Genomic DNA, 24,519 nt, shown 5'->3' with positions numbered 1-24,519 from the left:
TAATGATAAATTGAAAGAAGGAAAACAAAACTTCCGCATGACAGGAAACCCAGATAATGGAGAATGCACACTGACAATAACCGATGTCAGGAAAGAAGATAATGGGTTTTATTTCTTCAGGTTTGAAGAAAGTCCACTGAGTGTCATCAAATATAACTATCGTAGTATATATGTGTCAGTAACAGGTAAATTGTGATTTTATTGCACTCTATGAATTAAAATGAATAATAAAGAACTAATATTCAGCTTAATGCTCTCCCCAGTGAGTCAACTCAGACAGTCAGTATATATGTGTATATGTCAAGAAGCGGTTGAATATTCTATGCAGGTGAAAAGATATGTCTCTGTAGAGGAAGGCCTATGTGTCACCATCAAATGTACATTTATTGCTGATAAGAGGAACAGATTCACAAATTCCATTGGAATCTGGAGGAAAGGGAGCAATAACAATATTGTGGTCTCTAATGATCAATTGAAAGAAGGAAAAGAAAACTTCCGCATGACAGGAAACCCAGATAACGGAGATTGCACACTGACAATGACTGATGTCAGAAAAGAAGATAAGGGGTTTTATTTCTTCAGTTTTGAAGAAAGTCCACAGAGTGACATCAAATATACCTATCAGAATTCCCGTATATATGTGACAGTAACAGGTAAATTGTGCTTTTATTGCACTCTGTAAATTAAAATTAATAATAAAGAAAAAATATTCAGCTACATGCTCTCCCCAGTAAATCAACTCAGACAGTCCGTATATATGTGTATGTGCGAGTTGTGAGTTCTATGAATAACAATCCTAAAGCTGGAGAAGTGATTGATTTCTTATCAGATGTAGGGCTCTATTTGTGCCTGAAAATAGGCTTTTCCTTGCTTCATGTAATTTATCAAAGGGCTAACACTGGAAATGTGATAGATTTACCATCAGTTACTGGCCTCCCCATAGGCCTCAATTGGAATGGCAGAACCAGGCAGTTTATCAAGCATTGGAGAGCCTTGGAATGGTGTTAGCTAAACCCTGCAATGTGGACTATCAAAGACTATGCTGCATCCTGCCAAGCCTTGGAGAGGGATAAAACGGAGGGAGATAAAGTACCAACCAATCAGCTCCCAACTGTCACTTTATAGGCTGTGTTTCAAAAATGACAGCTAGGATCTGATTGGTTGGTGCATACGGTGATGTCAGCCGTGCATGCACGTTTCACATTGGCCATCAGCCTATTGTTACCAGTGACTGAGAGAAGCAACAGCTTAGGATGGAAACACCAGAGACCGGGTAAAGATTTATGAAAACAAGCGGTACCAAAATGTGAAAGTAGCATGGATACAAACAAAAGGCTATATTGATAACTAAAGCCTTTAAACTTTTCTGCTATTTGCTTAACAATGGGATTATTGACTCATGTTAGAGGTAACATTTTCCGGTTGTATACCCCAATATCATCAGAATGTGATGGTTTAACAACAAGCGGTCTCATGGGAGGCTGATATGTGGGCTGTTAACTAATCAGTAATAAACCTTCATATATTTCCAACTGACCCACATAAGAGCGATGTATGCCCAGGGTTGCATACTCTCTCAAAGCTTCAGCAAAGCATTCCAATGGTTCTGGCATTGTCAGACTGGGCATGAAGGTCCTATAGGCTGATTGCAATGATAGGCTCCCACTTTAGGGTGCTGACCCAAAGCTGAATGAATGTTGCTAGTTACTTGAAGTTGTGTGGCCAGCCACCATATGGGTAGACAGAAAGGAGAATAACTTATCCTCTATCAATCAGCTTTTCTCTCATATGACCCCACTGGCCACTCACTTTACCATTACTTTTCAATGTACAGGCAACAATAAAACCAATATTGAAACTACCTACATCTTTTCCTGGACAGTTATTTAGTAATCTGAGCCACCTATTATGTGTGTTTCATGTGTGCTATAACTTAAAGGGATGTTTTAAGCATACTTATCAACAATATGACTGCCCCTTCAGGGGGCGTGGGCCATGACTGTAAAATCTCATTATCACAGCCCGCCACACTGCACAATGCCAAGATTACTGACCTTATGCAGCAGGGGGCAGGAGATGACACAATTCAGCACAAATCATGTAATTGCCACCGCCGGACTGCCCGATTGTATTCTATAAGTAGGCAGCTACAAGGGGAAAAGTGGATGGTGGCGGCCTGCTGGGAAACTTGCCCACTCTTCCGTGTGGCCGTGAGTGCAACCTGATTTTCAGGAGCCTTCCAGCCATTCTGGGAGAGTAGGCAAGTATGGTTTTGATGTCAGTTTAATGCAAATAATCTTGAAGCTGGGTACACACTAGACAATTTTTTGCACAGTTTGGCCGATTCTGACGCATCGGAATGACAAATCGAGCAAATTGTGCATTATCCATGAACGATAACGATGCCAATACATGGTCCCGCAGGTCGTTGCTCTTATCCTCAGATCTTCCCTACATGCAGTAAGAATGGGCAATCTTTTTAATGATTGGACGCAGATCAATAGGTTGTTGGTCAGATTGCACAGTTGTATGCATGATATCGTTTGTCTGGGAGTGCCGGGGAGTTCAAGGGAAAACATTGATGACATTGCATCAATTGCGAGTCATCTAGTGTGTAGGCACCTTAACTCTGCAGGATCCGAGTTATGCATTTCTATAAAATGGCATGGGAGACTATGTATGATTACCTTATTTTTTTATTTTGCATAGGGCAAATGCGGTATTACACAAAGCTTTATTGCTCAGTTCATATTCCTTATTATGTCATATCAAGTAGTGAACTATTGGTTTTCCATATGTTTGCAATTTATGCACTCATTTCTTTAGCAAACCTTTACTTTTGTAGGTGATTTTCATTTTGAAGTTGCTAAAATGTTTTTTTTAAGCATTGGCCCTTCTATAAACTAGTTCTGGTTTCTAATGGAGATAGGGCCCAAGAATAAGATCACTGGGCAAAATACTCCAATGACATCTCAAAATAAATTATATTGTCCTACTTTGCTTATTGAACTACATTATAAAGGACCTTACAGAATCATTTCTATCGAAATCCTGCAGAACCTTCACTTGTAAGAGATGCTTCTACACCTACAAAAAGCTTTCAAATTTGTCTCATCAAACTTTTCTTTTAATAGCCTCTGTCTATGAATCTCTCAGTCAATATCTCAGATTGCTCTAAAAAATATTTCACTTACAAACATTTTGAGTATAATAATTGCTCCTTCCTTAGTTCCATAATTTGACATTTGGAAGATTGCATGTAACTGTTATCATGGGTACCTTTCAAATATACGTTAGCATTGATCTTATTTTCACTATTGATTTCCAACCAAATATTGTATCTTCAATACTTACTCAATATCGGACATATGTTGCTTAAAAGAACATTTTAAATTTAAATTATATGATTGATAGTCTCAATAAAATCTATAATGCTGGGAACATCACAGTTACGTATAATTAACATAACTTAAATGTCAAAATACATTTTATATTCACCACTTAAAACTTGATACCACTGAAAAAATCTCATCAGATTCACTAATCAGGTATCAGGATGCTCACATAAGCAGGGGATAATTTTGTGCCCATGGCTGTCCCCAGTCTTTGATCATAAAAGTGATCACCAAATATTAAAAAAATGATTTCCCATTATAATTTTAAAGCTTTTTAATAAAACTCTAGTTTCTCCAGAGCCATATTTTGATATTTGATAGATATATACACCAGTATAAGATCCAGCATATGTCCTGCTCAACCACTCTCTCTGTATGGACCTGACCCATCTTTCTGCTGCTCTGCCCCCTGTGGTGCTTTATCTGCTTGTGCCCCCCCCACTCTGATCTCCCCAACCCCATTTGTAACTTCCCCCCTGCTCACATACTTACCCCATTCCTGACAGCCAGTCCTCCTCTTCTAGGTCTGTCCCATTTCCCTCACAGTGGGAGTCATCAGGGTTCATGCCCTGGCTTCTACAGTGCATGCATTAAGGAGATGGGTCAGATATTTATATATTCTTTGTCTCTGTCCCTCTCTTTCTAAACATATGTGTATATATATATATATATATATATACTAAAAACAAACAAATCCACCTCCTAGTGCAATAACACTCAGTGTGTGAAGGTTAAAATGTGCACTTGTACCAAAGTGCATAAATAAAATAGATTATCTAAGATCTCAAATGAATCTAAAAAGATCCTTCTCCATTTTCCAGTATTTTCTGTGCTACTGACTCAACAATACAAACATAAAATAGAACATTTACCCAACCAAATAAAACAGTGCTACTTGAGAATAATTACTAGAGATGTACGTCGACCTCCATGTTTTGGTTTTGGATCTGGAACTACCCTGGTTTTGGATCTGGATTATTTTTGCCAAAACCTCACCTCCGTGTTTCGTTTTTGTGTTTTGGTTTTGGATCTGGATTTTTTCTTAAAAAATCATAAAAACAGCAAAAATCACATAAAATGGGCCTGTTTTTGTTCCTATAGCATAATTAACCTCAATAACATTTATTTCCAGTGATTTCCAATCAATTTTAACCACCTCACAATATTATTTGCTTCATCTAGTTAAGGCCAAAAAATTGCATCCAGCTAGCTGGCTGACTAAGCTAAGTGACACAGTGGGTGGCACTAACATGTGGCAGTTCAGTTTCTAGTTTCCAACACGGATACAGTGTGTTATACAGTGTGAGTTGGATACACCAATAGTGCACTTACTGTGACAGCAGTGTCGGCAGAGCGGGGTTGCTGATGGTGTCCTCTGTACATGAAATGGCAGTGCTGCGGTGCTGGCAGTGTCCTCAGTGAAGGGTACCAGTGTTGTCAGCAGTGCGGGGGTGACAGCTGTGTCTTAGTGCAGGTTTGCTGGCTGTGTCGGCAGTGCGGGAGTGCAAGCGGTGTCTTAGAGCAGGTTTGCAGGCAGTGTCAGCAGTGCGGGGGTGCCAGCTGTGTCTTTAGTGCAGGTTTGCTGGCTGTGTCGGCAGTGCGGGGATGCCAGCGGTGTCTTTAGTGCAGGTTTTCTGGCGGTGCCAGCAGTGTCTTTAGTGCAGGTTAGCTGGCTGTGTTGGCAGTGCAGGGGGTGTTCTCAATGCAGGATGCCGGTGGTGTCAGCAGAGTGGGGGTGCCAGCGGTGTCCACAGTGCAGGTTTGCTGACTGTGTCTGCAGTGCAGGGGTGCTGGTGGTGTCCTCAGTTTGGGAGTGTCGGCAGTGTGGGGGTCGCTGATGGTGTCCTCAGTACGTTGGGCAGCAGTGCAGGAGTGTCGGCAGTGGTGCTGCCAGTGTGGGTGCTGGTGGTGTCAGGCGGCGGGGGATGATGGGCGCCATCTTCTTTTCTTCTTTTGTGCTGTTTTCAATGTGCTTAACGCTGATTGGCTGAGAGCCATGACAGACGGCTCTCTCAGCCAATCAGTGTTAAGCCCGCTGAAAACAAAACCTTGCGACTCGATAGAGGGGTCGCGAGGTTTTGCCTCGGGTCAGAGATCTGGGGCAGGCAGGGAGATCCGAGCTGTGCTTGGATCACCCCGGATCCCCCGAATTTGGGTGGGTTTGGATCTCTTAGATCCGAACCCGCTCATCTCTAATAATTACTAATAGATTTTAAATGTTGATTTTTAACTTTCTACATTTAATATTCTCCATCCAAAAATATTAAATAGAAATAGAAAATCATAGCACAAAGAGAAGTTGTAAGTTCAAGATATCTTTCATATATAAAATGTTGTTCTTTTTCAGGAGAATATATATTTTTTATTACTTCCTTGTGAATCACGTCAGAAATAGAAAATAACTTTTACTCCTTGTTACTAATCTGTCTTTCAGATCTTACACAAAAGCCAGAAATCTCCAGCCCTGAGAAGATCATTTCAGGTCAGGAGGTGACACTCACATGTAATTTTCCTGTGGATTGCCCTGGAACAATCATAGTTTTCCAATGGTCAAAGAGTGATCAGGATGGAATCTGGAAAAACTCCTCAACTGTGACATTTACCCCATCTCAGAGTGATCAGAACATATCTGTAACCTGTAAAGTGACCTTGCCAACTGTGATGTCATCTACACAGAGAACTAGAGTCCTAGATGTTTACTGTAAGTATAGACATTTTCTTACATAAATCTTGTTTTATATTATTTATACATAACTTGAAAAAAAAAACACACAGACGTTGATGAATTTGTACTGATGGGGCCCACAATGGTACAAGTTCAGGAACATATGCTTTTTTATTTATACCAAGTTCATGGATATATACGGTACATGAACCAAAAAGGACAATTCAAAAGTTTTTAAGTGAGGAATAAAGATTTGTGGGGTACATTTTTAATATAAAGGACTGTGATTTTTGGTGTGTGCTTTTATAGTCTGCCAGTAAATTAAAATATTTTTTTTCAGTTATTATTATTATTATTATTATTATTATTATTATTATTATTATCCCAATACTCACAATCTAGTGGTGTTGAGATAGTCCTACTGCTTTTTATATCCCTACCCCTTATGAATTACAGCCTTACTGTACGGTATGCTTACTGGCCTAGGGATGGTCTCCCAACTGCTGGTGGAAACTAGTACTAGTTAGGCTTAAAGTCCTACTGCTGGTTACTATTTTGTGGTGGTAGAGACCCCATACCATTTGCTATGTTCCATGTGAAGGCATATAGGGGTCTATTTACTAAGCAGTGTTAGGAGACAGAGTGATAAGTGATAAGGTGCCAGCCAATCAGCTCCCAACTGTCATTTTTCAAACACAGCCTGTGAGATGACAGTTGGGAGCTGATTGGCTGGCACCTTATCACTTTTCACTATGTCTCCTAACACTGCTTAGTAAATAGATCCCATTATGTCTGTGTTGCAGAAAGAAGATGTTCATTAAGGATTCTGCTTTATTGTCATGATGTTGTTGCTTTTTGAAGCATGGGTTGTAATATTTCAGTATTTTTTTTTTAATTTAGATCATGTTTAAGAAGCAGTCATTAAGGTTTTTTCGTGTTTGGAATTCTATAGCTTTTTTAAAAGTTACAGAGTTAGAAACATAAAATGTAACATACAGTATACCAGGTAACTACCAACTTTTCTCATACACACTCTCCTTGCTCAATAGCTCTTTACTATCGCATGCCACCCATTTGCCCTCAAGCTTTTCTCACACATGGCATTCCCCACCTACTAGTTTTCTATAATGTGCCACCCTCTGCTCACAGGGTTTTCCCCCGATTGCCTCCCTGCCCATTAGCTTTATCCTCTCATGCCCCTCTGCCCTCCAGACATACTCTTACATACTATTTCCTTGTCAGATTATTCCATACATGCTCCCAGCGTGTCTCACATTAACCCTACCTCTGACATAATTCTCCTTCACTACGTTCAGCTACACTGCAGTATTTACATCACCTGGTATATCATAATGACATTGTAAGGTAACTTAGCTGATGAGATATAGGCAATTATCATACTCAATAGTGACTACTCAGAGCTTGTTAACTACAGGGCAGCAGGGCCCTCCACAAACTGGGGAGAATCCACACATACAGTAGCTACATCACCAGCATGGGGGGGCTGTGTCATATGTAAGCTTGGCTTTGGTGTGGCATAATGAGAAATTTGGACTCTACAGTGTGTTTAACACATTTATGGTGCTGGGAGTATTTATACAGGTTACTTTTTACATCACCAGAATATGTTATTGACAATGTTATTGGTTTCCTTTTCTGTGTGAAGAGGGGTACAGGCTGGGACTTGAAAAAAAAACCCTGTGCATCTAATGCCAAGTACATGCCGGGTTTTAGCCTTTGTTCTATGTGAAAGTTGTATCAGTGTGGTAAAATAAAATTGTATGATTAGGAAATTAAATCACATACAATGTAAGTGCTTGACACTCAGCATAATAGTCAAAAAAGAAACACCCGGTTTCCAAGGAAGGAAATGTTCAATCTCTGCAACAACACCTAGATTCAATGGGAGCTACCTAGTAACAGAAGATCTTCCTGGAATAAGGATGTTCTTAGAAGGTGAATAGGAACATTTAAAGATGCAACCTCATGTGGTGACCAATATTTTCAAAAAGCAAAAGAGACCAGGAGGTGGGGTAAGGAAGTCACTAAAGTGCGGTTTAATAAAACCACCAGTATTTTATGAAATTATTTCTGTGGTTTTTGTAATGTAAGACTTAATAAAGGCAAATCCACTAATAAAATACCAGATAATTGCATTTTTTCGAAGCATTAAATGAAACATTCGCATCTCAATTTTTTCTTTTTTACATGAGTTTGACAAACCACTGGATAAAGCCACTGAAGATGCTATCTGACCGCTCAGAACATACAATGACGGCAATCATTTTTTTTGGGATTAATAGGCATAAATATAATAATTATGTTATCAGAGCAGAATTATTTCATGAAAATATAATTATACATTAATTTTGTTCCTATAATTTAAAGGGAACAATACTATTTTAAAACTCTAATTGTATTATGTGGGAAATACTAGTAGATTGTGAATGGGAGCAATAAGTATTCATGACAAGAGCAACATTTATTGTATTATGATATAGGCATAACTTACAGTGCTCCCTTGTGGTACTTATAGTGCCAACATTTATTTGGGCATTTTAGGGGTAAAAACCATCTTCAATAAGTGGCCTTTTTTTTAAACCTCCAAAAATATAACCCCCCAGTTGATGGGATTAGCATACAATGTCAATGCCAACCTGGGGGCAACAGAAACATAAAAATAAAAAAATCTTCTTTGCTTAAAATATATTCTAATTTAGAATAAAGTTTCTAATAAAGACAATATGAAGATATGGGGTATGATTGTCAAGGCTGAGTTCTGTTAATAATGATTGATATATTATATGTAATGTGATCCATGTAATATCTTTGCAGGTACTAAAACAGGGATAGAGACTACCGGGACATCTCCCAGAGGTATGTTTTTTTTTCTTTTTAGCTTTTTCTTATTACACATTTAGGTTGTCCCCCGTACACAGACTTTTGGACTATTATTTTGTAATTAGTCACACAAATGACATTATTATAATTATTGCTTTAAAATTGTATCTAACTCATAAATAGGGGTAAACTGTTCAGTTCAGTCCATGATTCCATGGGGTATATTTACTAAAGTGCGGGTTTTTAGAAAGGGAGATCTTGCCTATAGCAATTAATTAGATTGTAGTTATTATCTTCTAGAAGGTGCTAGATAAATGTTAAGTAGAATCTGATTAATGGCTGTGGGCAACATATTCACTTCTAAAATCCCGCATTTTAGTAAATATAGCCCCATGACTGTCAGGGCTTCTCTGATGGCATCCTCGGCGTTCCGGCATTGGGATTAACATAGTCATTGGTATTTCGATGGCTATGTTAAATTCCTTGCTGGGATTCCGATGTCGGGATTGAGACCGGTGGCCGCATGGGAAAACTACATCCCCTGATAAAATGTCAGCAGCACCATTTTCCTGGAGACATGCTTATATGCAATAGTCTTCACAGTACATTTGCCGGCACAAGGGTAGGAGGGCCGTATGGAGATTGCACATGGGCCTCCTCCTCATGGAATAAACTATAAACTGTTAAAGCACTTATTTTACATTTCTTTACAGTTAGAATTCATACATATATGAGTGATATATTTTATACTGACTAATATCAGTCATACAACCACCGAAATAGGAGGCGAGAGCTATAATGAGTTTACTGAAGGTAGGTAATGATTAATATTTTCTCTGATTGCTAGCTTCTGAGACAGTTTAATATGTAGTCAAATAAATATATATGCTTCATCTTATATTCCTATTAACAGGATTATCTGTTAGTGCTTATTCGGTGACTAAGGGTTTAGGAAAGACATCTGCCTAAATCAAACTCACTTCCCATGTGACAGTACATTACCGTTTTCTGATTGGAAAACTGCAGCGTCCTGAATAACTCATATGATCTTGCTGTAGAAGCCGCATTTTATTAGCGAAACATTTTTTATTGTGAATTGGCAGGAGGTATGGCAGCAGAAGTACAACCCAGTATTGGATATCAATTGATCATATGTCATCCATGTTCAGTCCAGGGATTCCCGCTTTATGGTCTAAAGCTGACATGGCTTTGGCCAATCATGACAAATATTCTACTTTTATATATACAATTAATTGGTCTGTTAGTTTGTGTGTCTGTCCAGTTATGCATTCGAACACCACTGCACAGATTTGGATGAAACCAATGCGAGGTAGTTCAGTTAGATCCTGGACAGTGTATAGGGGGTTTAGGATCTCAGTCAGACCTCCCATTGGTGTATGATGGGCAGAACTTTGACCCAAGGAGCTTGTGCTGAGCCTTTCACTAGATGGATTTGGACGAAAACTCCACAGTGGTAACATTGGATCCCAGAAGACATAATTGGGGGTTGAGGTTCCGATAAGACCTCCCGTTGGTAAACTCTGGACAGAACTTTGACACAGGGATGCTGGGAAGAACTTTGACCCGGGAGCCTGTTATGGGCCTTCCACTGGATGGATTTAGATGAAAACTTCACAGAGGGGTGGCAATTGATCTGGGATGCCTAAGGGAAAGGTTGGAGTCCTAGTCAGACCTCACAGGTGAGTGTGCAGGGCAAAACTTTGACCCTGGGAGCTTGTTCTGTGCCTTCCACTGAATGGATTTGGATGACATCACATAATTTGGATGAAAAGTACTACTACACGGGGCATTACTACTGGGGCCAATACCGCAGGGGGCATTACTACTGGGGGCACAACTACAGGGGTATTACTTCTGGGGGCATTTATACAGGTGGCATTACTACTAGGGCATTACTATTGGGCACACAGATGGCATGACTACTGGGGGCATTACTACTGGGGAGCATTACTATTGGGGGCACAACTACAGGGGGATTACTACTGGGGGCATTTACTGTATACAGGGGGCATGGGGACACTACCACAGGGGACATTACTACTGGGGGCTTAACTACAGGGGGCATGACTACTGGTGGGCACTACTAATGGGAGTATTGCATAGAGGGCACTGCATAAGGGGCACCACTCCTGGTGCACTACTACTGGGTGCACTGCATAAAGGGCACCACTACTGTGGGCTCTGCATACGGGGCACTACCACTGTGGGTACTGACACTACTGGGGGCTCTGCATAAGGCCCCTGTTGCGCATACCCCCAGTTTGTCACATTTAATAGGGGCCCACACATGTTTGTTGCCCAGTGGCCAAGGGGCCCCCACAGATCTTAATCCAGCCATGCATATCCTTGTATGATCTTTCTCTGGTAGTTTGCCAAAATACATAAACCCAGCAACAGAGTGTTCAGCCTAGTGGATCCACTGAGTATCCCTCTTTAAAAGTAGTCTGGATCTGTCCCCTCCTCTAGTCAGGGATGATCTATAATTTGGTACCTTGTGGTTTCCAAGCTATGTTTAGCTAACACAAAATGATGGGCCACGTGTTGATCACTAGTGAATTTGTTAATGGTACTGCATATGGCGCTTTTATGAAACGCCATCTTTTCTTTAAATGAGTGCTCAGTTTTGCCCACGTATACTTTACTGCACAGGCAATTGATCAAATAGATGATTTATTCGATTGAACTGGTTAAGTACTGTAAGTAATAACTGATATTAAACAACCTTCACATGTGTGGATGATGAAATTTGTCTCCCGTGATTAAATACCTGTAGGTTGAACAATCCGGATGTTTAAAGCAACCTTTTCTTTTTGATCCTGTAGATGGATACCCAGATCTATTTTTGGGAGTAACATCTATTTTAACAAGGAAATCTTTAAGGTTATTTCCCTTAGTGAAACTCTGCATTACTGAAGTGTTCTGAAAAGCTGGCATTTCTAATTCAGTAGATATTATTGACCAGTGTTTACCCACTTCATGTTTAATGACCGTGCTATCTGGATTAAAATGATTAATCCACAGAATTCTCTTGCTGACCTTTTCAGGTTTTAATGAACTGTTTAGAAGATTCTGCCTCGGAATGGCCAAAGCTTTAGACTTTTGTTTTTCAGAATCAGTAACGTGTACCTCCTTGCCTGAAATGTAACTACTAAAGCTGGGTATACACTAGACGATGTAAAGTGTGTACCAACTTTGTTAGCGACGGGACCTGCGGGGGGCCGGCATTGGCAAGTGCATACACTCTTGACGATGCCGGCAGCATTGGCGGGGGCCATGCTAGACTGCATGCAAACAGTCTCTCAAAAGTCTCAGTCCTGTCTCTCACAGGTCTGGCAATGGGCCTTCAGGCCTGGTTTGGCTGCCACAATACAGGCACTGATGTTGGATGAGAAGGCCTGGCTCACAATCTCCATTCTGGTTCATCACAAAGTTGCTCGATGGGGTTGAGGTCAGGGCTCTGTGTGGGCCAGTCAAGTTCTTCAACACCAAACTCAGCAAACCATGTATTTATAGTATTTGCTTGTTGGAATAGAAAAGGGCCTTCCCCAAACTGTTGCCACAAAGTTGGAAGCATAGCATTGTCCAACATGTTTTTTTATGCTGAAGCATTAAATTTGCCCTTCACTGGAGATAAGTGGTCTTGCCCAAACCCAGAAAAACAGCTCCATACCATTATCCCTCCTCCACCAAACTTCACAGTTGGCACAATATAATCAGGAATATAACATTCTCCTGGCATCCAGCAAACCCAGACTCACCCATGTGACTGCCAAATAGAGAAGCTTGATTCGTCACTCCACAGAACACATTTCCACTGCCCCACAGGCCAGTGTCTGTGTGCTTTACCACTCCATCTGACACTTGGCATTGGATTTGGTGATGTGAGGCTTACATGCAGCTGCTCGACCATGGAAACCCATTCCATTAAGCGCTCACCGCACAGTTTTTGTGCTTACATTAATGCCAGTGGGAGTTTGGAACTCTTCAGCTATGGAATCAGCAGAGCGTTGGTGATTTTTATGCACCATGAGCTTTAGCAGTCGTTGACCCCGCTCTGTGATTTTATGTGGTCTTTTGCTTCGTGGCTGAGTTGCTGTTGTTCCTAAATGCTTCCACTTTCTAATAATATCACTTAATTGACTATGGAATATCCAGCAGGAATGAAATTTCATGAACCATTTATTGCAAAGGTGGCATCCTATCACAGTACCGCGCTTCCTATCACAGTACCACGCTTCCTATCACAGTACCAAGCTTGAAGTCACTGAGCTCTTCAGAAAACCCATTTTGTTTCACAAATGTTTGCAAATGGAGACTGCATGGCTAGGTGCTTGATTTTATACACCTGTGGCAATGGGCCTGGCTTGATAAGAGCATCTACCAGCATGAAACACGTTGACCTAAGAACAGTGCCTGCACCACATCGGGAGAAGAATACCTGCCCACCTGGAGTTGCCCTTGGAGCCTATGCAGATTTGCCTTGCATTTTTACCACCTGCGGCTCCAACACCTCAGCTGGGTAGGATCACTCCAATTTCTATTTATATCAGGACATTTATATAATTTGCACATTACCTAAACACTGTACGTACTAATTATATGCTGCCTCAGACAGCCATCAGACATTAAATCCTTATCACTTGCCCTTTATTTTTAACACATAAGTGCTGATTTAACGCTCTCGAAAGAGCCACTCAAAGAAACATCTTTTATGTCCATTTTTACCATTCATGTATTTTATATGTTTTTAGGTGTCTAAAAAATCATTTGTATATTAAATAACCTTCTTCATGTTTTATGCATTCCATGATAGTTCTCTGCATGTTTTTTATCTATACAATTAAAATTGTTTTAATTTAGCATTGGTGCATTATATAGCATCAAGTGCATTATATAGCATCAAGAGGGTCAACATTTCAGTCTCTGCATAGCTCATATTACCGCGGAAGAATATGGCAACCGCATATTCTGACCTCATAACCTGCTATATTGCGCTAAGGGCATACCACAACATATATTTTTTTCGGCATCACATTAGTGTGTGATGGTGTAGTTCTAGTCTACATCTTTAAATAAATTTGTCATTCAGGACCAGATATGGGGCCTGATTCAGACCCACTCGCGAGAGGCTGTCCGCTCGCAAGTGGGTCGATGTTATGGACTGAGCATGCGCGCGACGGAGGGAGCTCCGTCGTGCGCATGCGCCAGACGCGACGAGCGAAGGAAAGTCCTTCGCTCGTTGTGTCCGATCAAAGGGGGCGTGCTGTAAATGTTGATTGACAGCACGCCCCCTTTGGTGGGCGTGCCGGGGGCGTGCCTCCCTGACGGGGGCGTTCCCACGGGAACGCCTCCCGTCAGAAGCCGGCCCACTGACATCACTAGTGATGTCAGTGGGAGTGATTTTGGCTCTGATAGAGCCAAAATCACTCCTGAGCTTGCGGTTGAAAACCTCAACCGCAGGCTCCGGCTCGCAAATTCGATGGTCGCGATGGTCTCGACCATCGCGACCATCACAATGCACGCTCGTATAGCCTGTGGGTGGTGACCCACAGCTATACGAGCGTCCAGGAGGACGCTCCATGAAAATGGAGGCCGGCCCTCATTCAGAGCGTGCGCTCTGCTCAGAGCGTACGGCTCTGAATGAGGGCCATGGTTAATGAATATATCTACAAGGGATACACTCAGAACCTGATGGTATATAGGCGTAAATACATAGCTACATTAAGAGACAATCGTTCACCTCACTGCAATATATAAATAACAAAACAACTGTGCTGCTGTGTCCTGTTGAGACAGTAAATTCAATAGTCTATTTAAAATGTATTAATACATATAAAAGTACAAAATTATATATAGGAAAATATCACATATTATCCCAGTAATGATTGATCGAACTTCATATAGCAACATAAAACTAAATTGTAATTTGTACCAGTTGCAAATTGTATCTCCAGCCACGGTGTTCACAATAATAACTATTCATTTAGAAAGACTTGCAGAATTCTGCAATTATACACCCGTTAGTACTGTAGAAACTCTCCAAGGTATTAACTCATACTGTACCAAATCAAGCAAAAGTCTCTGAAAAACTCCAGTGTATAATGAGTATATAATGATAATCAGTAAACCCACTTATAGGGCTCCAATTCTTATTCCAGACACACTTAAAAAAGGATGTTCTCTACAGTGGCAAACGCAGGATTTTTAAAGGGAGGTTTCCAAATAATTTGTTACAGAACCAATGACAAAAAAAGTCTAACCAGAATAAGCATGCAACATACACTTTACTGTGTACTTCAAAAGTTTTAATATAAATAACAATAAATTATATTGTTAATAATATTAATAAAACAAGGCATCTGGGCATAAATCTTGCTTGTGCACAATGTGTAACAGTATGTACAGTACGGACAAAATGTATACTACCAGTGCAATTTTAACATTTGAACTAAATATAAAGTAAATTTAACAGTACTTAAAATGTCAGTTTGTCACAGTTCCATTCTACAGTTATGGAGGCCATTGACTACCACCATCATCTGCCCCGTGTCACTTCCAGCCTCCTGCCACCTATCTTTCCAGCATTGTGCCGCATGTTTCTCCACTGCTACGTGTCACTCCAAACTCTTGCTATCTGTGTCACATGTGTCTCTCCTGGCACCCTTTCCCGTGTCCCAGCCCCCTGTCCCTACCAGCCTCCTGTATTCCTTGCAGCCTCCTGTGTCCCTTGCAGCCTCTTGTGTCCCCCCCTGCCTCCTGTGTCCCTTGCAGCCTCTTGTGTCCCCCCTGTCTCCTGCATCCCCCTGCAGCCTCTTGTGTCCCCCCCTGCCTCCTGTGTTCCCCCTGCCGCCTGTGTCCCTTGCAGCCTCTTGTGTCCCCCATGCCTCCTGTGTCCCCCCTGCCTCCTGTGTCCCCCCTGCCTCCTGTGTCCCCCCCTGCCTCTCATGTCCTCCCTGCCTCCTGTGTCCCTTGCAGCCTCTTGTATCTCCCCCTGCCTCCTGTGTCCCTTGCAGCCTCTTGTGTCTCCCCCCTGCCTCCTGTTTCCCCCCCTGCCTCCTTTGTCACTTGCAGCCTCTTGTGTCCCCCCTGCATCATTGTCCCCCCTGCCTCCTTTGTCCCCCCCTGCCTCCTGTGTCCTCCCTGCCTCCTGTGTCCCTTGCTGCCTCTTGTGTCTCCCCCTGCCTCCTGTGTCCCCCCCTGCCTCATGTGTCCCTTGCAACCTCTTGTGTCCCCCTGCCTCCTGTGTCCCCCCTGCCTCCTATGTCCCCCCTGCTTCCTGTGTCCCCCCATGCCTCCAATGTCCTCCCTGCCTCCTGTGTCCCTTGCAGCCTCTTGTGTCTCCCCCTGCCTCCTGTGTCCCTTGCAGCCACTTGTGTCTCACCCTGCCTCCTGTGTCCCTTGCAGCCTCCTGTGCCCACCTGCCACCTGTATCCTTTCTAGCCTATTTTTAGCAGCCTACCTGCTCCTCTACCTTGATGTCAGGGTCAGGGTTTAGAAATTAACCTTTCGGCATCCTCCTGCTCTGGCGCTGACAGCTCCTCCAGCCTTGGCCGGCTCTTCTGAGACACATGCAGGAAAGAGTCACATGTGGTGAGTGTGGAGTGGGCGCAGCATAATGTCAGTACATTATGTCATGCATGGAAGGCAGAGATCGGGAGCTGCTGCTGCTAGACTACCTCCCCATCCTAGCTGGGCAGGCGGAACAGCCGCCATACTGGTGGTCACATTAGCTGTCAGTCTCTGACTGCTGTGACCAGGTAAGGTGGGCTGGAGGTGGCGGAACACTGTTCCACCCCGTTCTGGCCCTCTTTAACATCTGATCAGCTGCAAAAAAATCAGTGGCCAGGGGGTGTTTCCAGGTACTCGGAAACCCCCTGCGTGCGCGTGTGCTCTGGGCCTCTACACCTATACAAATGGATGAGAAGATGGTGAAAGATGGCCTGGCAAGACACAAAAGAACATGAATGCCCCAGTAAAGTACAGTAATATACGCTATGCTGGCTGTCAAACACACACAATCTTGGCAAAGCCCATCTTGTAAAGTGGTGCACAATGGATTTGAATTTGGGCCCTTAAAAAAGCACTTAAAAAATCAAGCACTTCAGCAATAGGGACTGATACTTTTGTGGCTGAAGTGCTTAGTTTGTTTGACCCCCACTTACCAAGCTACAAATGGACTTAAGGCAGCTAACAGTGTTGTTAATCATTGTCACAGTCAGAATATATCATTATCAACATCATCACCCAGATCATTGTTAATATAATAATCACACAATATTAGCTCATCCCCACTGGAATTCAAAGTTACAGAAATCTCTGTAATTTGATGAAATTGGTGGCAAAGGTTTTCCTCATAGAATTTGTCAATTTTTGATAAACATCAGTTTTTCCTCTTTTTAGTTTTGGAAGTAGCCTCCTAAGCTCATTGCAAACAATGTTCCCAGCTGAGCTAAACACTCTTTCCGAATGCACACTGAACGGTGTGTACAGCAAAGCTAGTTTGTACAAAGGTCTCCAGATTCCTTTTCTTCCTCTCAGTATTTAATGGGACTGTGTGACAAACTAATTAATCTTACAAATAATCCTCCACCATTCTATAGATGCTTATTGTATCAGATGGAGTCATGTATAGCAGATGTGTCAATAATTGTGGGCAATTATTTTTAAACCTGACTATATGTCATAATGTTTCACTCTGGTATGTCATGTTCACTTATCATGATCACCAGTGGGTCTCTTGGAAAATGTCAGTTTTTCCTGGCAGCAACTTTTGGAGAGGCTAAAGCAGGAGACACTGTCATGTCATGTGTCACTTGAACTGACAACTTGTTTTCCATGAGTTTTTTGCATCTCTTAAGATCTGCGTTAGTTGGATAGGAAGATATTACATACTACTTAAACTTATAATAGGAATAAGCATGGTTACCAAAATGTGCTGATCCAATTTAAAGATGTTAAAAACAGTTTGGTCCTGGCAAAGCAAAAAAGAACTTGATTTACAAGTCCAACAGCTTAGCTTAGTTTCATCCCTTAGCTTCTCTAGCTGTTTTTCCTGTAGTTTAATTAAGGGTATACCTGACTCAGACTGCCATTGTCTGAACTCAGTTCAATTGTTACAATTTCAAATTGTATCAGTAGTATTCTCCACTGTACTGGACTAAGGTACAATGCGCCCCCCCTGTCCCTATCTCATGTTTTGTTATACACACTTGGGTGTCTTGTTGCTGTTCCTTCAGTAGATGAAGCATATAAAGGGTGGAATTCCACCTACAGTAGTTCTACCTCCTGCTTCAGTTGGTGGCATGGCAAATGTTACTATTGCTGCAGCCACTGCAATCTTCTACATTGGTTGGTGAACCAAGTTTATTGTGTGCACAACTAATGGGATGTGTTCAAAACCAACCAGTTGTATTGCTTGTACAATGTTACTTGTGTTTTCAGAAATGCCAAATCCTGAGTAGAGTCTTAGCGGTGTAAGCCATTTTGATATCACATTCCTGAGTTTTTCCAACAGATTGACAATGGTGTGCCTGTTACTAAAGCTGGTGATACAGAGAGTAGCCTGCCTGTGAATGAGCTGGCATTGTGTATTAGATTCTGTTGCAGTGGGCTGTAGCATATAATCTTTAGTTTGACCAGTACCGCTTGTCCTCATATCTGTAGTTAATTGGATAGTCAGTAAAATGGCATTTTCTAGACTTAGAATAACTTTTAACATCCTCGTATAACTGAGGTATTGCTTTTCTGGTAAAATACAATAGAGATGAGATTTGTTAGAGGGGACACATGACCTTATCTAATTGTCTAATCCACAGGTTCTCATCTCAGTCCTCAGGACCCCAAACAGTGCATGTTTTCCAGGTCTCCTCACTGAATCACAAGTGAAATAATTAGCTCCACCTGTGGATCTTTTAAAATGTGTCACTAAGTAATGAATACACCCGTTCACCTGCTGGGTGACCTGGAAAACGTGACCTGTGTGGGGTCCTGAGGACCGAGTTTGAGAACCCCTGGTCTAAACTAAAACAAGATGAATTGATGGTGGATATTGGATACAGATCTAATGCTAACATAGCCATCGTGGCTTTTGTGATGTGCTGTGCAACTGGATGGTGGCTTTGATACTTGGTTTATTTTGCAAATGCTTGTTTCTCAGTCAATTGTTGTTTGAAATTACTAGTCTTCTTGGTCCACTTTTGTAATGAATATTCACCCCCAGCAGCATGGCCCTAGCACTAAAGGATTCTTCTTAGGGATAATGAAGGAGTCAGTTTTCCTTTGCAAATTGGATGCAGGAGGACTACTTCTGATCCTTAATGAGGACAGTGCAGAGAGATGCACTTGATTAAGTTGCATCATTGTAAAACCATCATGCACTTCTCTATGTGAATGGCCTCCAATGAGTTAAATCACATTTACTGAAATATTAATATTAAGAAATATATTCAGTCATATTGTGGCAATGTTGTGTCATTATTTCTAAGTATTGTTGCTTCATGTACTATTAGGAAAAACACATTGGCATGAGAAAGAGAGCTCTGATGTACATCCAGTTACCCAAGTGCCCATTCACTAAGCTTGATAAAGTCATAACTAATAATAATAATAATAATAATAATAATAATAATAATAATAATAATAATAATAATAATAATAATCTCATACAAGGGATATAAGCAGGAATGAAAAGTGATGTCTATGACTCATACACTGGGCTGTGCCAATGTGTGGTGTTTGTCAAATACATGGGGGAGATGTATCAAACCTTGGAGAGAGATAAAGTACCAACTAATCAGCTCCTAACTGTCATTTTTCAAACACTAGTTAGACGCTGATTGGTGTCTACTTCACCTTTTTCTCTATCTAAAGCTTTAGACATCTTCCCCATGATACAGTATATGTCATTCCACAGAAGATTGTAACATAACCTATTACCATAACCAGAATTTGTACAAATAATAAAAGCAATGGGATGTACCTAACATGAATTGCCACACGGTGTGCTCTGTAACATAGAGAAGTGCCTGCAAATAACACTTCAACATTTGATAAGTTTAAGACAATGGTACATAAGTACTGTATCTAAGCTTGGAGAGAAATAAAGTGGAGAGAGATAAAGTACCAACCCATTAGCTCCTAACTGTTATTTTTCAAACACAACCTGTTAGAAGCTGATTGATTGGTACTTTATCTCTTTCTAAGGTTTAATATGTCTCCCCCAATGTAAGAGGGAGGCTAATCAAAGCTACTAAAGACGACAACTAGAGAAGTTGCCGATAGCAACCAAAACTGTACTAGATATGTGATAGCTAGAATCTGCAATGGGCAACATCTCCACTTGTCCTCTCTAGAAGGATTTTTACCTCTCCCCACAGAGAATTAGGGGTAAATTTACTAAAGTGAAAGTTTTTACAAGTGAGATTTAAAAGAGATATTGCCCATAGCAACCAATCAGATTCTAGCTATTATCTTCTAGAAGGTGCTAGTTAGATGTTAAGTAGAATCTGATTGGTTGCAATGGGCAACATCTCTTCTAAAACTCACTTCTAAAAAGTCTCACTTTAGTAAATTTAACCCTAAGGGGCATATCCAATTAGCCCCATAGTCGGCCTGACGACGGCACTTATCGGGGTTTTTTTTCGGGACCTGATGTGTCCCGAAAAATAATCCACAATAAGTGCTGTTTTTTCGCCGAAAAAAAGGCGAGAACACATAGGGCCGCAAGCTTATCGGTGCTCCTATGTGTTAACGGGCGAACTATCCTATTAATTTGCCTGAATTAATAGGATAGGGAGAAAAAAATATTGGCAAAAATCGGGGTTTATCAGCGAAAAATCTCTGTTTTTGCCGATCGCGGGGAACAATTTGCGCCCGAACAGTGTTCGGGGATAATTAGATACCGCTCTAAGTGTAAGATGCTCATTGGACTTGTACCAATCAGCTCATTTTAGGCATGACCGAGGTCAGATAACCTGGGTTGCACCGATTACACTGCACCATTGCCTGGGTCCATCCTGGGTCCAACCCTGGTAGCTACCTGGGTTGGATTGCAGGGTCACTTGACCCAGGTTATTTTTCAGGGACCCTTTTACACTGAGCTGCGACCCGGGTAGACCCAGCAAAACCCAGGTTTTTGCTCTGGTGTAAAAGGGGTATAAATGGGTCTGACCTGGGTCTGACCAGGGTTGGAACCATGTCCAAAAACCCAGATCGGACCTGGGTTTTTGGTGGAAAAGAGGTATTAGACAGTCGCCAGGTCTTAAGCTCATACAGTAGGACCTTTACATTACAAGGGTGATCACAGAATATTGGCTGGAGTAGATACAGATACATTAAAGTGTCAGGGTAATTGCAGGACCATAACCAGCATCAATAGGGTTAATTGCAGGACAGACTGTATGGATAGCAAACAGGTGACTTATGAGACAGCAACAATTATCCACAATAGCAAGATTTGTAGGTGTATCAGTGACACAGAATCCAACACAGTATATAAATTGAATGGCTTGAAGATACAGCAGCAGCACAGAATCCAACATAGCATATATATAATGAGTGACAGATGTACTACAGCTCAAAGTTGGTAATTAGCAGAATAGCATTCACTGAGGCTTTGTATTTGCAGAGATAACCAGCGTGGATATATATACACTTGTGCAAGGCAGATATTTGTATTTGCAGAAACACACAGGCAGAGATCAGGGGCAGATTGGGATGGAGAACCTGCACGGGAAATTTATGGAAGCAGCCCTAATAGGGGTGGGGTCTGTTGAGGGGGTGGGGTCTGTCAAGTAGGGCGGTATCCCTCCTCACATGTCTGATTCTGAGTTGGACGTAGTTGCGTCTGCGACTTTATGCTAATGCCACTACAATGCCCTTCCTTGGTGTACATCAGCCCACTTTCAGTGTTTGCAGATAATACTTAGGGCCATATTCAATTTGGAGCAAAATTTATAGCAGATGACGTTATTTTCGCCTATTTCAATTATCCCCGTATTCAATTTCAAAGACTTTTCGCAGGTTCGAAAAGTCTTTGAAAAACAACGGGGATAACTTTTCACCATGTTTAACATGGCGAAAAAAAGTGCAGAATTGGGGTTTAGGGGTGCAGGCTTAAAAAAATTAGCCTGCACCCCTGGGAGTATCACTTTAAAAAAAACTGTCAAAAAAAGTTTTTAAAAAAATCGGGACACCCCAAAAAATTAACTTTTAAATTTGGGGGTGAAAAAAATATAGGGGATCAAAGTGCTAAACTAGCGACATTAATTCTGGTGGGGTCCCCAAGTATACGGCAGGTGTTTTCTTCATTGTGCAGAGTAGCGGCAGGTGTATTTTTGAAGAATTGTTTAAATTACCTTTAGGGACTTAAAAATATGCTTACCCCCATTTTCATGTACCCCAAATTTTTTTTTCCGTAAAAATAACTATTCCTAAATGCTATTCTTCATCACTTCTTCATAACCGCAAAAAAGCACCTGCCAAATCTATTTAAAAACCCTAATTAACTTCAGCAGGGGAAAAGGGGGTACCCACAGTGCTCCCCATGTCTGGACATCATTAGGGGGGCCCCACGATGAATTTCAGAAAATTCTGCTATTTTTCCCGATACTTACCTTTCCGCAGGCTCCCGTTTTCGCCGGCTCCATATTGAATACGGGGATAAAGCGGGCACGTGTCCGATACTTTATCCCCAGAAAAGCTCCGACGTGCAGCGAAAAGTCCAGCACGGCCTTCTCGGTACCATATTGAATATGGCCCACAGTACATCTTTAGATGCCACCATCAATCACATCATTGAAACTTTCACCAGCCCTATACTAGGTGCAGATCATCTGTCTGAGTATGGCCTCCAGTGTGAGCAATTCAGTTTCTCTATATACAACCACTTTTAGCAACCCGCCCATACTACGTTACACCTGAGTCTGATCAGTCAATCCCCTGTGACATCCCAACACATTTCTAATACACTTCTTGGTGTGTGCATTTGAATCTGTACTGCAACTCTGTGTGAACACCATTAGGAACGCATGTGTGGAGCAACTGAAATACAAGACGAAAAACATAGCACAAGAAAAAATAAACCACTTTGGCTTCCACAGGAAAAAAGTAAAACACAATGGACTCAATAGAAAAATAAAATACATTGGGGGCAATAAAAAAATATATATAACAATGACCCCCACAGGAAAAAAACACACATTGGCACTGGAACAGGATGGGAAGTGAATGTCCCTGTGGACATTAAGGGGGTTTGGGCGGGTAGTATATGTCCCCAGGGCGGTGGGGTAGGGTGGGCGAGGGATAGAGCGGGCAGTGTATGTCCCTGAGCCCAGTGGACTAGGGCATATTCTGTATATATCCCTGGGGCTGGGGCGGATGGGAGGGAGGGGTTTAGTGTATAATGTATGTCCCTGGATTGAGGGGGACATTATGTCTAAGGGCTGGCAGGTAAGGTGTGGAGTGTATGTCATAGGGCGGAGGGTGTTTAGTATATAACACTCCGCCTCTGCTCACACATTAGCTATTAGGCAATATACAGTAGGTGTGGCTGGTTAGCAGATAAGTCAGCAGGTAATCAATGATATTACAATAATGGGATGTCACTCTTTCCACTGCTCCTGGCTATCGGGAAGTGCTCGCTAGCTGGGAGCCAATGAGATCTTCTGGTTGCCGCTCCACAGTGGAATGCAAATCCCGGAAGTGTGCCAACTGTCAGGGCAGATACATGAATCAGCCCGGGCCGGTATGCAGGGTGGGCTGGCCCAGCAAAGGGGTAAATGGGACCGGCCCAGCGGGTACTTACCCGCTGTCCCGGTGGCCCAATCCACCCCTGGCAGAGATGATATTCACTGTGTGTGTATCAGTACATATACCTTGTAGCTGGAAAACAGCAGAGATTGAATTCACTGTGCAGATTTGTTAGTACTTGCAGTTGAAGGAAACAATTATTAAACAATAATTAAAGTTTCACAAGAACATAGTAAACTGGAAACAGACACCGCTGGGCATATGCAGAGCAGGAGACCAGAACAATAATACACATGGAATGGACCAGATAGCAGCACTGAGGTATAAGCTATCACCAGCGTGGAAGTGCAGCACTGCCTGGGTAATAACAAGAGTATGAAGCAATCACCACCTGAGGAGAGAACCAGCCCCTCTAATGATATAGCAACTGCACAAAGGCACATACAGCCAGGCCCTGGCTGTCAAGTTAATTCAGACCCAGAGTGCTCTGCGGCCACCCAGCATCACAGTCACTCAGCAACCGGCAGGACCATTGGCCCATGCAGCAGTGTGATGCGGCTTCCTGGTTGCCCAGCAACAGCTGGAACCGGCTGAAGTGATGAACCATGCTGGCGACTCATAACAGTCCCCACAGCATAATCCTATCTACAGTGAGCACATTCTAATATATACAATGACTCATGGCCTCTTTATTTCAGATTGCAGTATTGTGGATTCTAAACTCATTGCTGGAATTGTAGCTGGTAACATCCTTTTCCTGATCCTGATTTCACTGGGACTGTTCTGTTTTCTTAAGAGATACATGGAGAAAAGATTATTAGGTAAATAATAATGAAGTTTAGTCAGACC

The 24,519-nt window shown here is 41.9% G+C and overlaps 1 protein-coding gene across 1 annotated transcript in view; it reads left to right on the top strand.

Annotated features, from left to right (window-relative positions):
- The first annotated feature begins 499 nt into the window (after nt 1-499).
- The window catches only part of LOC148525425 (sialic acid-binding Ig-like lectin 11), a 100,208-nt gene continuing 76,188 nt past the window's right edge, over nt 500-24,519 (top strand). Inside the window, exons 1-3 of the mRNA XM_088470930.1 lie at nt 500-653; nt 5,830-6,096; nt 8,896-8,937. Coding sequence (XP_088327056.1) covers nt 500-653; nt 5,830-6,096; nt 8,896-8,937 — 463 coding nt within the window. The remainder of the gene's footprint in view (nt 654-5,829; nt 6,097-8,895; nt 8,938-24,519) is intronic.

The sequence above is a fragment of the Taudactylus pleione genome, unplaced genomic scaffold (genome assembly GCF_031769625.1).
Source record: "Taudactylus pleione unplaced genomic scaffold, aTauple2 ptg000108l, whole genome shotgun sequence".
Lineage (NCBI taxonomy): Eukaryota > Metazoa > Chordata > Amphibia > Anura > Myobatrachidae > Taudactylus > Taudactylus pleione.
Note: the sequence above shows the minus strand (reverse complement) of the source record. Positions and strands in the feature narration are given on the sequence as shown.